This window comes from Podarcis liolepis (assembly GCF_965112155.1).
Source record: "Podarcis liolepis genome assembly, chromosome: 4".
NCBI classification, from domain to species: domain Eukaryota; kingdom Metazoa; phylum Chordata; class Lepidosauria; order Squamata; family Lacertidae; genus Podarcis; species Podarcis liolepis.
The window spans coordinates 49153615-49167335 of NC_139558.1; the positions used below are offsets into that span (position 1 = coordinate 49153615).

General features: G+C 38.8%; 1 protein-coding gene across 22 annotated transcripts in view; it reads right to left on the bottom strand.

Annotated features, from left to right (window-relative positions):
- Window positions 1-831: 831 nt before the first annotated feature.
- CASK (calcium/calmodulin dependent serine protein kinase) overlaps window positions 832-13721 on the bottom strand; it is a 126170-nt gene continuing 113280 nt past the window's right edge. For 18 of the 22 annotated variants that reach the window (XM_083498413.1, XM_083498420.1, XM_083498424.1 and 15 more), the window contains 5 exons: window positions 10163-10243; window positions 9991-10071; window positions 7665-7867; window positions 6261-6344; window positions 832-2848 (listed from right to left, as the gene is read on the bottom strand). In XM_083498413.1, coding sequence (XP_083354539.1) covers window positions 2672-2848; window positions 6261-6344; window positions 7665-7867; window positions 9991-10071; window positions 10163-10243 — 626 coding nt within the window. In that variant the 3' untranslated portion in view covers window positions 832-2671. The remainder of the gene's footprint in view (window positions 2849-6260; window positions 6345-7664; window positions 7868-9990; window positions 10072-10162; window positions 10244-13721) is intronic. The other 4 variants (XM_083498431.1, XM_083498427.1, XM_083498419.1 and 1 more) reach the window with 1 other exon arrangement.

Here is a 13721-nt window from a genome sequence, read left to right on the forward strand (position 1 = left end):
AGTGATTCCATTTCCACAGCACTGGATTATAATAGTACACTCAATTCCTTAAGAATAATGTTGATGGTAAAGAAACAGCTGTATATTGCTTCAATTTTTTGCCAGCCCTGTGATGCAAGGCATGATGTCATAAAGTCAGGAAGACCATGTAGTCTAATAACAAATGCAAATTAAATGGTTATGTTTATAGTTGAATAATCAAAGCTCGGGGAGGGGATAGAAAAAGGGATATATTTTTCTCATTAAACTTACATTGTGCCAGGTTCAGAAACTCAAAACTAGCTTGCAATCCGAATTTCTGAAGGTGTCATGGGCTATGCAATGAGACAAAGGCAACTGATAAACTTTCTGGGTGCTATCCAGCTAAATTATGGTTGTCCACTGAGATCAATGTATTTAAGTTTACTGGGTTGTGCAATGGGACTTCTCACCTGCATACCCTCAAAATCTGCTATAAAAGGTTTGCAGAGTAGTTCTTTGGGACATGTGAGGAAAAGTGAGGTAGGAGAAATCCTGTTGCACAAGTGGAACTCTGTGTGCAGAGCTGGATTCAACTCATTGATTTCAATGGGTATACTCTGAGGAGGACTAATGTTGGGTATCACCCTCTAGACATAAATACCCTAGTGCAAAGACTTATATGCCAAAGGAAATGGCTCTCTTTGCTCTCGCTTGCAGTCTTCTCAAAGTGCATTAACTCTTCTTAGGCCCTTTAAAAATCTTTAGTCTTTTATATTGTTAACATATGTTGAATTCTGAATGGTTCTCAAGGATGTGAAGCTATCTATGAGTAAATAATTTTTTTTTGCATTTTAACGGTGAGGATAACACTTTTCAAAAACATACTGGAATTTAATAACAAAAGCAAAAAATCCATATTAAATAATAAAAATGTAAAACAATCAGTCCAAGGTACATCAATACTGGCGATAAATGGTGATTTAAGTTCACAAAGACATCAAACTGGGATGGGAAATGCTCAGTCTCCCTCTTCTAGGGCAGGGAACAGACGTTACCCTTTGCTGAAGGAAGGTCAGATAAATCAGAAAATAGCAACAACCCTGAGATGAATACATGGAAAATATTTGCTTATTAAGGCTCTGCATATAAAATTTAGGACTGCTTCACACATTGTCAAGAACAAACGCTTCCCCATTCAGTATGCACTGCAGGAGGACGTGGCCAATTGGAAGCTCCCGGAGATTTGTACCTGTGCACCACATGTTTGTTTTATTACGCATATTTTTTTCGGTATATTGTTTTTAGCATGTATAATATGCGCACATGCTAAAAATGTGACTGTATGAAGCAACCCTTATTTGCTAAGTGAGCCACAAGTCTTCAAGTCTTGCAGTCAAACCACGTATGCCAATCAACACAAAGATGGCGAGAATCCCTCCCCACCCTAAACATCTACAAAGGAGTTGACTGGCTTTTGAAGCACCTGAAGAATCCTGTGATGAAATGAATGACCCAAGGCATTTAATTGTTGAACACATAAAAGGAAGTATATTTAAAATAAAAAATTGGTCAGAATGTAGAGTCATTTACCGTTGAAAGGAATTTACAGGGCTGCGGCAGATGAGTCTTTTGGAATTGTTAGTTCATCGCAATGCCTAAACTGGTTTCTTCATTGCACAGTATTTTCTCTTAAAATGTGTGCATTTTCAAAACAATTACATACATATTAAAAATCAGCATTTCTTTGCTTAAACGTAATTAAAACGTTAATACTCTCAGACAACACAGATCTGAAATGGTGAAACCAGTAATTTTTTCCCCCTCCCACCTTTACAACAAATTAAATTGAGACAAAATTACAAACACATTTCACTACATGATTATTAATAAAAATTAGGATTTTTGTTTATAAAGTTGCCCAAAATGCAAGGGATGTGCATAGGTTTTACAACTTAGTCATAGTACTTAATTTTATTCCCTTGGGTACTTCCCCCCATGAACGGAATGTACTTTGCTGTAGATTACAGTTTTTTTTCAACACAGATACACCAACAGCATGAACGCTTGCGACTGTCCACATGCATTAAGAGTCAAGACCCAACTTCAAATCTCTATAAGTTTTACAGAGTTCTTCAAAGAGACAGTATCACATTATTCGGATATTACATGAAAGTACTTCAAAATACTATTCTAAAAATAAAAAAGCAAAGGAAGGCCATTAGAATTTAAGAATTGATCTTGTTATGATTGGGCTAATAATTTCAAATAAATAAAGGAAAGCAAGGTATTCCAATTCACAAAATCAGACTCTAAAAAGAATGTAGTGTTCCAACCCCAAGTTAAGTAACAGATCATATTATTATTAAAATAGATTATAGAAAGCAGCATCTATTTTGTGCAGTTTTAGGGGCCTTTGAAATTAAAAGCTATGATTTCCAAAAATATAACATTCCAAAGGATTGAATAATACATATATTTAAAGATACATTTTAATAAAGTTTAGGAGAACTGATTAAAAAAGATACTGTCTCTTTAAATTAGCATTTTCTCCTCCTATCTATAAGGACATGACGATAATTATAAATTTAGGTCACACTACATCTAGGTAGTCTCTAGGGGCCAAGACCTGTTGACACAAGGTCAATAACAAAGAGGTTCTTCCATGTATGAGGTGGTTCCCAGTAATGATAAAATTCTTCCGGTGATAAGATTAATACACCCAGGAGACGGGAACCCATTGCGAGGCTGTACAAACAAGCTCAATGGCTTCCTCCAGATGCCTGATTGTTTCATCAATTTCATTGTTGATAATTGTAAGATCAAAGTAGTGTGCATATGTTCTCTGTAAGATTTCAGATTCCTTTTGCAAGCGCTGAAGAGATTCATCCTGCACAGTGATGGGGGAAAAGGGGTGGTGAAACACATGTATTATTTTCTTGCCATTATATCTTGCATGTGTTACTTATACAGAAGAGACTACCAAATGAAATTCTTACCTAAGAATTTGTCAGTGATTTAGTACCTTACTAAAAGCCAAATTCCACTTAATTTGTTATACAGTTTGCCATAGTCTTAGGTTTCTCACATCACAACCATACACTTATCTACTTTCAGGGAGACTTGAATGGACAAGGAATGAAGATGAGAAAAAAGGATCAGCATAAACAAGGACCAAGGGGTGTGGAGGGCTATGTCATTAAGGACAACACACCACATACAACCTATTTGTCTTCTGTTATGCATTGATTTGATTAAGGCACATGAGCAATCTAATTCATTTCAGTGAAAGAAGCAGATCTGCACGCATAAAGGAACATGAGCATGATTCTGTTGTCTCTTTCTAAATTGGGGGTGGGTGGGGGTGGAGCTAACCTGTGGCCTTGCAGATGTTATTGGATTCCAACTCCCATCAGTCACAGCTAGCATGGCCAAGGGTCAGGGATGATGGGAGCTGTAGTCCTGAAATGTCTGGAGGGCCCCATGTTAGTCGCCCCCTTATTTAAATGAATGGGGCGGCTCTTGTGAAATCGCTTAATTCACACAAACTGGAAGTTCCTTTATTCACAACGAATTGGTAGATGGTGTTGACTAAAAGGAATACATTGTATGCTCTCTGGTACACATGAACTACTAAAGTGTATTAGAGAACAGGGAAGTTGGGAAACCATTACAGGATCATATTAAGTTTTTCTGATGTACACACTTTTGCAAACCCTTTAAAAGTGTGGGGAACCTGTGGTCTTTCAGATGTTGGATTTTCAACTCCCATCAACTCCAGCCAGCATGACCAACAACCAGAGAGCCGTATGTATCCCACATGTGCTCTAAACCTATAAATGCTGGTGTTGCCTTCACAGGGACAACTCTACTCCCTCCAATAGGAGCAGCCTATGCACACAAAGAGCTTCTAGTTTGGGTATTGTGCATTAGCAACATGAGACCTGCGGTATCAACTAATCCACAGATATATTGCTCCCTCTTCATTACTTTGGCCTATATGAAATTGCCACCATGGGAAACATTCACAGATCAACACACATTCTGAGAAAATTGTGTGAGGCTTTACTCTGAGCGCTTGTCATTTCCATTTGTACCACACTCCTCCTGAACAGGCACGTATCAGGAAACGGAGGTGAAGCAGAAAAGTACTAAGATTCAGAGCCAATGGATTCAGGAGCCAGGCATGTTATAGCCACACCCTGGTGATACTATGGGCCTTAAAATGATCATGGTGTAAGGCAGGCACCTTCAACCTGCGGCCCTCCAGATGTTTTGGCCTACAACTCCCATGATCCCTAGCTAACAGGACCAGTGGTCAGGGATGATGGGAATTGCAGTCCCAAACATCTGGAGGGCTGAAGGTTGGGGATGCCTGGTGTAAGGCAAAGAAAGTGCAGTTGTTCCTCATTAGTCTAAGTATCTACCAAGAAGCTGCATTTTGGCTTCAGGGATATAACATTTTCCTATCAGCAGAGGCAGTGCTTTTTTTCTGGCAGTACTCAACAGTATACAGTACTGGCACCCCCCCACCAATCTTGCGATAAGGTATATGGAGGGTGGGGAGAGCAAGCAAGCAAGGCTAAAAGGGGGATTGCAAAAAGCAGGAGGCTGAGGCTGAGGCAGTGAGGAAAAGGAGGTCCTTGTTTGGGGCTGGAGTTGCTGCTCTCAGTCAACAGGTTGCATCATTCCCCCTCTTCTGCCCTGGACATGCTCCTATGCTGCTGCCTTGCAGTGCTGCAAGCGGCTGAGCGAGTGAGTACCACTTCCCTTTCGTCTCTGCTCACTCTTTGCATGTGTACGGGGTGGGAGGGAGAGAAGGCGGACAAGGCTCCATCACCCTCCATTCTGGGGCTGGGGCAAGCCATAGAGGTGAGTGCGGACGGTGGGGCTGGTGGCTGGGAGGAGGGGAAGGAAGGAGAAGGGGAGGGCAGGATGTTGGGTAGGTGTGAAGAGCAGAAGGGACAAGGTTGAGGGAGAGGTTGGAGAAGTGAGAGGGGCACACAAAGTGGGCCTTTAATTAATGGAGGGGGGGACCAGGAGAGAGAGAGAGAGAGAGAGAGAGAGAGAGGGAGGGAGAGAGAGAGAAAAGGGAGGAAGAGAATCATGGTAAAAACTGTCACCCTTTTTTTCTAGAAAAGAAGCACTGAATAGAAGTACTATAATTTTATATTTGGGAAAATGAAATATTTCCTTCATACACTGTTACTGAGACTCCTACATGGATTGTAACCTGTGCATTCACTCGTCTGTGACATCATTACTGAAATGCAATTCCTGTTCCTGTCCATGTCTGGCACCTTTCCACTGTGCAACTTAAAATAATGATTATATATTATTGGTTCCTAAGCTGGTACTTACAGGCAACTTTCTGCACCATTTTGGCAGCTAGATAAAATTAGTACAAGTGCAAGAAAATGAGAAGAAAAGTAAAAATGATAATTCAAGAAAAATAAACAAAACAAGGGCAGTCATGTAGGAGGATATGTCTGTGACATCACCACATCTTACACTTATTTTCATTTCAATTTCTGTCTCCTTTTGTCAGTTCTGTCATACAATTTTAGTGAACAGGTGCTTGCTCCATCTTGGAATCATGAATTCAGCATTTTGCTTTTTATAAAACACAATACCAAAATATATACAATTACACCTAGACACCATTGACACTTGATACAAAATGAAATGAATAGAATAGATCTATATGGAAGTTTTAAGCAGCTGGGCTTGGACAAAGTAAAAAACAAACTCCTACTTTCCCAATAAATGTAAGTATGCTAAAAATTGTTTTAAAGATTAAAAGGAAAAGAAGCTCTGATAATGTCTTCACATCACAAGACATTGTCCAAACTAAATCTATATATTTTAAAAGGTTATTCTCTAGCTGTGTGCAAAGAAACTTGATGTGAACTTCTATTTAGGGACAATCAGTGACATAAAACAGAGAGGCAGACTTCCATCATCCTCTCATGCATTTTCATTGAACGACTGTGCAGAAATGAGTGGTACAGACATGTCCTTATAAATATGTGCTTTTAAGGTAGGTTTTAAAACAAGGTAAAGCAGGTAAAGAAAAAGGGATATTTATGCAAATGATGATTTGAAAGGAAAATGAATGAATGGACGTAGTCTTAAACATCCATTACAGTACAGAGAAACAATAATGAATATAAGATTTCTTCATCAAGATTTCATTCATCACTATTATCTATCACAGTAAATTCTGTCAAATAGGGATGAAGTTTCTGTTTGTGCCTATTCTTAAGTACTCTACAAATGTGATTTCATTGCAAAAGTCTTACCTCGTTAATGCCTGGGGTAATTGTAGGTGCAGCGATAAAAACAACAAAAGGAGCAAACTCTGCAGTCCTCAGGACCTTCAGGGCCTAAGGAAAGAATATTTTAGGAGGAGGAGCATGGCATACATTGTAATACATTTGAAGACAAAACATGATTCTGGATCCTTTTGAAAGCCAAATTGTAAGTTGATAAGTGTTTCCAACCTTGCAGCGCCCGAAATGTCTATGCATTGTTAGAACTCGTTTCTGTCAATGGTACTACTGAATGTAAAAAATAAATTAAATATAATACAAGGGTCCCCAATGTTATCTGGGCTTGGCAGGCAGACACTATTTGTGGTTCCCACTGACCCCCACCTGTCCTCTGACTTTCTGCTCGTATCAGGCATTGGTGACACTTGGAAGTAGGCTAGAGAACTTAGGAGTGACAGCAAGAGGGGAAAAGATCTTTACCACCTTTGATTTCTCTGTGATGTGCAGAGAACTAGGTGAAGGGGCTTTCATTTGCTACTAGGTAACCAGGAATAGCAGGTATGTGTAACTGCTGCTGACTACCAGGTCGCAACAGTTGTAGGTATTTCATGTTTGATGTTGAAGATTTTGCAAACCAGTACTCAAGCTGATATCATTGCAATTTATACAAATGAGAGAACCCATCTGCACAATTCCTATTGTTCATAAGACAACCTGCAGTTTAAAATACTGTTTCTGTCCGCAACTGTTCTTACTAGTGCTTGAAAAATAGCAAGAAACACTTTGGGCTATGTATGAAGTCTTTTCAGGAGCCCCGCCAAATTTTAACATTTAGAGAGGAAATGTTCCCCCACAAGCCCCTTAGCTGCACCCTTTCCCACTGCTGTTCACAGCTTGTTTATCCCTCTACTGCTGATTCAGCGGCATTTTATATTCCCCAGGTTCTCTTCCCTGAATGATCCCAGCTGATCAGGGATCATGTTGCAAAGGCAATGATTTCACAGGCAATAAGGTTTGGCTCTGTGTCAACCCACATTCTAAACGGGTATGGAACATCCTTGTTGCTGAGGTGGCTACACCCCACTAACAAGGCAGTGTATACTGGCCTGATTGCCTAAATAATTAGGGGCACCCTTGGAAAATATTTTCACAAACTTTTATGCCCCACCTGGGATGTAAAACACACTGCAGATGGACTTTTTGTTTCATATTTCTTTTTGCAAGAGACAAAAATGTTCAGAAAAAGGATACATAGTTAACTCTGATTCATTGTGTGGGAAAATGTCATATGTTTTTCATATATACCAACAATTTAAAAATCATGTTCCTATATGAAGAAAAGCTCATTAACATATCAAATGTGATAATTTAGCGCAAAAAATAAAATCGTGTTATATATTTGTAATACAATGAGTTAGTCACTTCTATATCTACCTGAGGTTCTACGTCAAGTATTGCAATTAATCCCTGTTCGTGGATCTTCCGTATTGTTTCCAGTTTTGTCCCATACATTGCATCTTCATGGCTACCATATTCCAAATATTCGTTGTTTGAAATGTCCTGCATCATTTGGTCATGTGATACGAAGTAATAATTTTTTCCATTCTCTTCATCTTTCTTTGGTGGTCTGGTTGTATCTGTAATTACAAGAGTCAGAACACTGAAACTAGCTGTTTGTTCACTCGCCATGTTTCACACCTAATCTATAACACAGACATACATACAGGATGGTTGCCAATGCTGTCCATGAGCAAGTGGAGCAGACTTCTGTTCGTGTAAGGGGACTTTTAACTTCCCCTCAACCCCTTTGCAGCAGCTCCTTGCATGCCCTCAAAATTTGCTTCGAAGGATTATAATAGACCGTCCATATATTCTGATGCCAAAGACATTCATAAGTAAATATGGTGGACTATTATTTTTCTTGAAGCAACTAATATGAGTCTGACCAAACTGCGGGAGGCAGTGGAAGACAGGAGTGCCTGGTATGCTCTGGTCCATGGGGTCACAAAGGGTCAGACATGACTAAATGACAACATTATTTTTCACCTTCATATATTTGTATTTGCAAAGACTACCACTAATTATTTCAGTATTTTTACATTGTTTTGTCATGCTATGGAAAACAAGAATGATGTTTTTTAAATTGCAGAACACTGAAGAAAACATTTCTGAAAGCAATTCTTTAGAATAATTTTTTAAAATGATTTTATTACGAGTATAGCAGCCCCATATTTTTACTACCCGCAGTTCATAATATCTCAACCTCAGAAAATGTATAGGTGAGTTAATGTTGTAGTTATCCATAGCTGTATCTATTGTAAATGTGGCTGGGTGAAAGTTCCACATTTGCACTGCGAAAAGCGAACAGCCAGGGAGTTGTGCTAGGGCTGGAGGTGGAAGGGAATAGGAAAAACTGACTAAATTTGCCTTGACAGATCACAAAACTGTGTGAATTTATGAGGGAAAGTATTTTGCTTCTGCAGTAGGGTTCTTTGGTGCTGTTGAGGTATTCCTCTTCCACAATCAGCTGGAAGGGGTATATGAAAGAAGTTTCACTTGAAACTACATAATGCTATGATCCCCATTACAATTCTGCAATGCCCATTGCTTGTTGTCAGGGCCCACTCTAGCTAGGGTGTCCCCCCTCACTTACAGAGCCAATAGACACCACCTGCCCTATGAGGAGGAAAAAGAGGGCATAGACAACCTCAGGGCTTGCTCTAGGTGGACCATCCAGGGCCCAGACACAAAACCCCCGTGAGGAGGAAGAGGAGGGTGAGGCACAGAGAACATGAGGTCAAGCAGTCTCCCCACCCCCCAAGCCAGCTTTAAATACTGTATCATTTGTTGTAGTTCTTTTAAACTGTAAACCACCCTGGGTGCTTGGCAGAAGGGAAATGAATAAATAAAATAATTTTGCACACAGAATATAGTTGTCGGCAATCTCCAGTAGAAGATGCTGTGAAATATTCTTTCCTGAGATCCTGGAGAGCAGCTGGCACAGTAGAAAATATTGGGATAGACAGCAGAAGCTGCCTTCTACTTCTTCAGATCATTGGTGTACGTGGCTCAAGTTGCTACTCTGAGATTGGGGTTAGGGTGCAGAGAAAGGAAAAGTTGAAATGCCTTTATTGAAAAAACTTCCAAAAAACACAGCTAAGGGTTTTTGGGTCAGGAAAAGGATAGAAAATTTATTTTCAGCCTTGTGACTGAAAGGGCACACAAAAAAGCTGGAAGTGTTTCCAGGAGGCAGTTCCTCTCATGCTGGTTTGATCAATGATCTCTCCTGGGTGTAGAGAGGAAGAGGAATTGCCTTCTTAACTATCAGACGCGTTCTTCATGCAGCACCTTCTCCTGAAGTTGTCTCTTGCAATGTATTGGCGCTCTGCTTTTTGCACAACAATGTATATTATTAATTAATTAAATCTGTATACTGCCTTTCATCTGTAGATCGCAGGGCGGTTCCCAACATAAAAGTTGTGCATTAGTTATGGTCAACCTCTGACTGCAGGACTGCAAACAGCCTGGGGATTCCTTCCAGTGTACAGTAAATTCAGGCTATATTCCATACATGGTTTACAGAATGCACAAAGTGAAGCAGGTGGCAAGGGACTTGATGGATGGAGTTGGTAGAGGAACTCTGAAAGCCACCACCATATTTAGCTTTTAATCAAATTACAATTGTTGGAAAGTAACAAATTAGGTATATCATAATAAGTAGTTAATATGCAGCTATCTGCCTCATAACACAGTTACTTACGTGGAATAGGGTATGCAAATCTGTCTGGATGTTTTGTGATTAGTGTATTTTTTATATGTCGTCTCCCAACACCATGTGCTCCTACAGGAAAGGAAATTTAATATTATCACAGAGATTCAAAATTATGTTGTTTAAATTTCAATTATAGAACAAAAATGATACTCGAAATTACCTAGTAAGACTAGTGTTTTCCTTTTGAATGCTGGCAATTTTACTACTTCTTCATACGTGACAAGATCTAATTGATCAAACACTGAAACAGAAAACAAAAGCCAGAAATAAGGTGAAAAAGTATAGCGAATCTACTATCCACAACTGTCAAATTTATAAGCTAAACCAATATTTTAACCAACCATTTCCTTCTTTCAATTTATTAAACAAACTAAATTTGCTTCAATATTAGGATCATATTTCAAATTGCATGCTTAAGAATTTGAGATCATGCACTATGCACGTTACAAAAAATTAGTGCTTCTGGAAAATTCTGGGATTCCTGAAAGTGAGCAATAAAGTTTGTAGACAGATGAATACAAAGATGAGAACATCTACTTACACAGACAATAAAGATTTAGATTTTATCAAAACTAACGAAATGCATTAAATTGTTTGGTTTTATTGTTTTACTTACTCTTCCATATACATTTATCAGATTAATTGTAAGTAGAGTTCTCTTCACACAGAAGTGCTAATTTTATATTAACATGCTCTCTAAATTTCAGACAGTGAGTAAAGATCTGACGACAGAGGATGGCTTCATGGCACACTATAAAGCCACCACCATAATTCAAGCATTTAATAAAATATGACTCTAGTAAAGGTTCTCAATTTTCCTTATGTTTACTGCAATGCGATCTCAAACCACTGTCAATTGCTATGATACAGCAAATCATATTAACAACCCTGTCCTTACTTGTGGCCAATAATGACAGGTTTCTGGTGTTTTAATAATTTCTGTAGAAAACAATTGTCAGTTGAAGGGTTTAGGCCAATTGTAAGGGTATATTTGAATATCTAAATTATGATGATGTTAATAGTGAAGAAGCCATTCTATTAAACATTGTCTACTATGATTTTGAGAAAAAAAAGAGGACCTAACAGTATGCATGGCTTAACTTTAATCAATTTATTAGAGTACATCCAAACATTTTTTCAGTCATATGTCCCCGAAAAGCTGGAAAGATGTATTTCCAGGACAGGATGGTCAGTGGGTGGATCCAGACTAACTGCAGGTGTAATTCTGTCCATAGTACTCTCCTCCTAGAGGAAATTATTTTTGTCATTGGTCAGTTTTCCCATTCTCCCGGCAGCCTCCTTTGCCTTCCTCCCAACAAGCTGCTCTGGAGGAGCAGGGAAGCCTCGGAAGAGCATGTGGAGGGGCGAGGAGGGTTGCAGAGGGAGTGGGGAAATGAATGACAATTACGTCCTCCCCTTCTTCCAAGGGAAGTTGCCACTGGATCTCAGCCCATTTTGGCCAGCTGAAGGTCCCCTTTCATTTGTGGAAGGCTACGTTTGGACCAAATCTATCTCCAGGTACAGCAATATTATGTCAAGAATGTCAGAAAGCTTTTAATTTGTTTTCTTAAAAAATAAACCCCACACACCATATAGCTGCTATGGTGGCAGAGGTGTCCCTTGAGATCAAAAGGTGGGGCATAAACACTTGATGAATTAAAAGCCAATATCTACTTCAGCAAGCGAAACATTTTAGTTTCAAAAACATTTCCAGGCAAATTCTAGGTATTTTTTGATAGGATATTAATATTTACATCTTTAACATTTCTTCAGAGCTATCCCTAAACATGTCTCAAGAACTATATTGCCATGTACCAAGAACGTGCTTCACTTATATTCTCAGGTTATTAAAATCAAAGAGCTTGTTCTACAATATCCCACCTAAGTCAGTAACTAGGAATATTAAGTCCTAAAAAAATTTCCCTTCTGAAAAACTTCACTCCAGCTCCCCAAAATAATATATCATGCTAATAAGAACAAAAATGGTCACCCGGTAGTACTTTTCAGGCCCTTGCTATATTTGCTAAGAGTAGTGAAAACAGAACACAGTTCCTTAACTACAAAACAAACAGAATAAAACATTCTGGTAAATAATCATGACCACTAATAATTTCAGGGTTTCCAACAGAAATGAAGAAATGACTTTTTAAACACAAATTCAGGAGTACATGGACACATTTACAGACTGAACTTTTAAACACTTCTACACTTCTAGCTAATAAAGAAAAGGAGTTATTGAAAGGAAACCGTAAGAAGCAAATAAAGAGGCATTGTCACTTGACAGGTTACTTACATGCACAGAGGCCATTGGGATTAAGACAGCATGAAAAATGTACAGGGGTCATTGAAATATGGCTCATAATATATTAGTAAAATAAAAGTATATGCACAAAATAAACTTCACCATGCAATAGTCTAAACACAAGGCAAATAAATCACGTTAAATGATAAGCATGTTTTATAAAAACTTGGCTCTGTCCTGTAAGTTGCTGTCATTGGCATTACCAGACGAATAACTGAATATGCCTATGGTCTGGTGTTTAGAGAAAAAAAACCCACAACACTTGGCCTTTATAAATTCAGGGTTGTATCCAATGCTTCTGTGCGCAATTGGAAGTCCACTCACAGAGCACTAGATTCCACTCTTACTTTATAGTTTTAAAATGAAACTTAGAAGTAATAACCTGCACTTCAAATTAGCTGTAGATATTGATGGGCAAGAATGAGCCTCGTGGCCAGAATTTCTAAAATAACTAGGATAAAAAGGAATTCAGAGATAGCAGAAATAGGAGAGAAGGTAGGAAATACTGCCTATACACTATAAATACAGGGTTGAATTCCATGGTGTCCTTCCATTCAGGGAACAGTTTGATCTAGAGGACTATTTCCTCCCCATTTTTTGTAGGATGGAATGCCCTTTCCCCCTGAATGCTTAAATCCGCTTCACAGACTTAAAAGGATAATTCCCTCTTCTCTTCTTGCCAGTGGAGGTCTCCACTATATCAAAGATGCTTTTGCAAAAGGAATGATTCCTTCTAATTGTGGAAATGCACCATTGGATACAACTCAAAGGGAGGAGAAAAATAACCAGTTTGAATTTCGGAACTGATTTTAAAGAGCTTTCCTTTCCTTGTGAAGTATGTGTCTAGCCATCTGGTTTGTTTGGAGGACACCATTTATAAGTTGTATTTTTTAAAAAATAAAAAACACATTACTAACAAGGCAGCAACATGCCTCCCCATCAGTACTGAGAATGAGATGTTGCGCATGTGCAAAGGTTGAGTAATTGAAAGGAAAAGGTGGAACATGGGGCGTGAAAGAATTAAGGGAGGAAGGGTTGTAGAGATAGTTTTAGCAACTGGTCTGTACACTACAGATTCTATAGCATTTTTTTAAAAAAACCCAAATATATTAAAAACACACAGATTGAGGGGTCCTGACAATCTCTATGGTAGCAGTGAAGCACAAAGAACTCTGGATTTATTTGGGGGGATTGGTGTCTGACACCCAGAAAGTTTCTGCCATCAGCCAGCAGTTTCAAATTCTCTTTGATAAGAGACTGTAGTAGGGACAGGACCACTCATTCACCCAAAGCACAAGAAACAGGCAAGAAGATAATGACACACAAATCACGTATCCAAGTTATGTGACTCCATTTTTGCCTATGCACTTACTTGTTATTGCCTCAGATTTAAAATACATGTACAACTACCTACAAT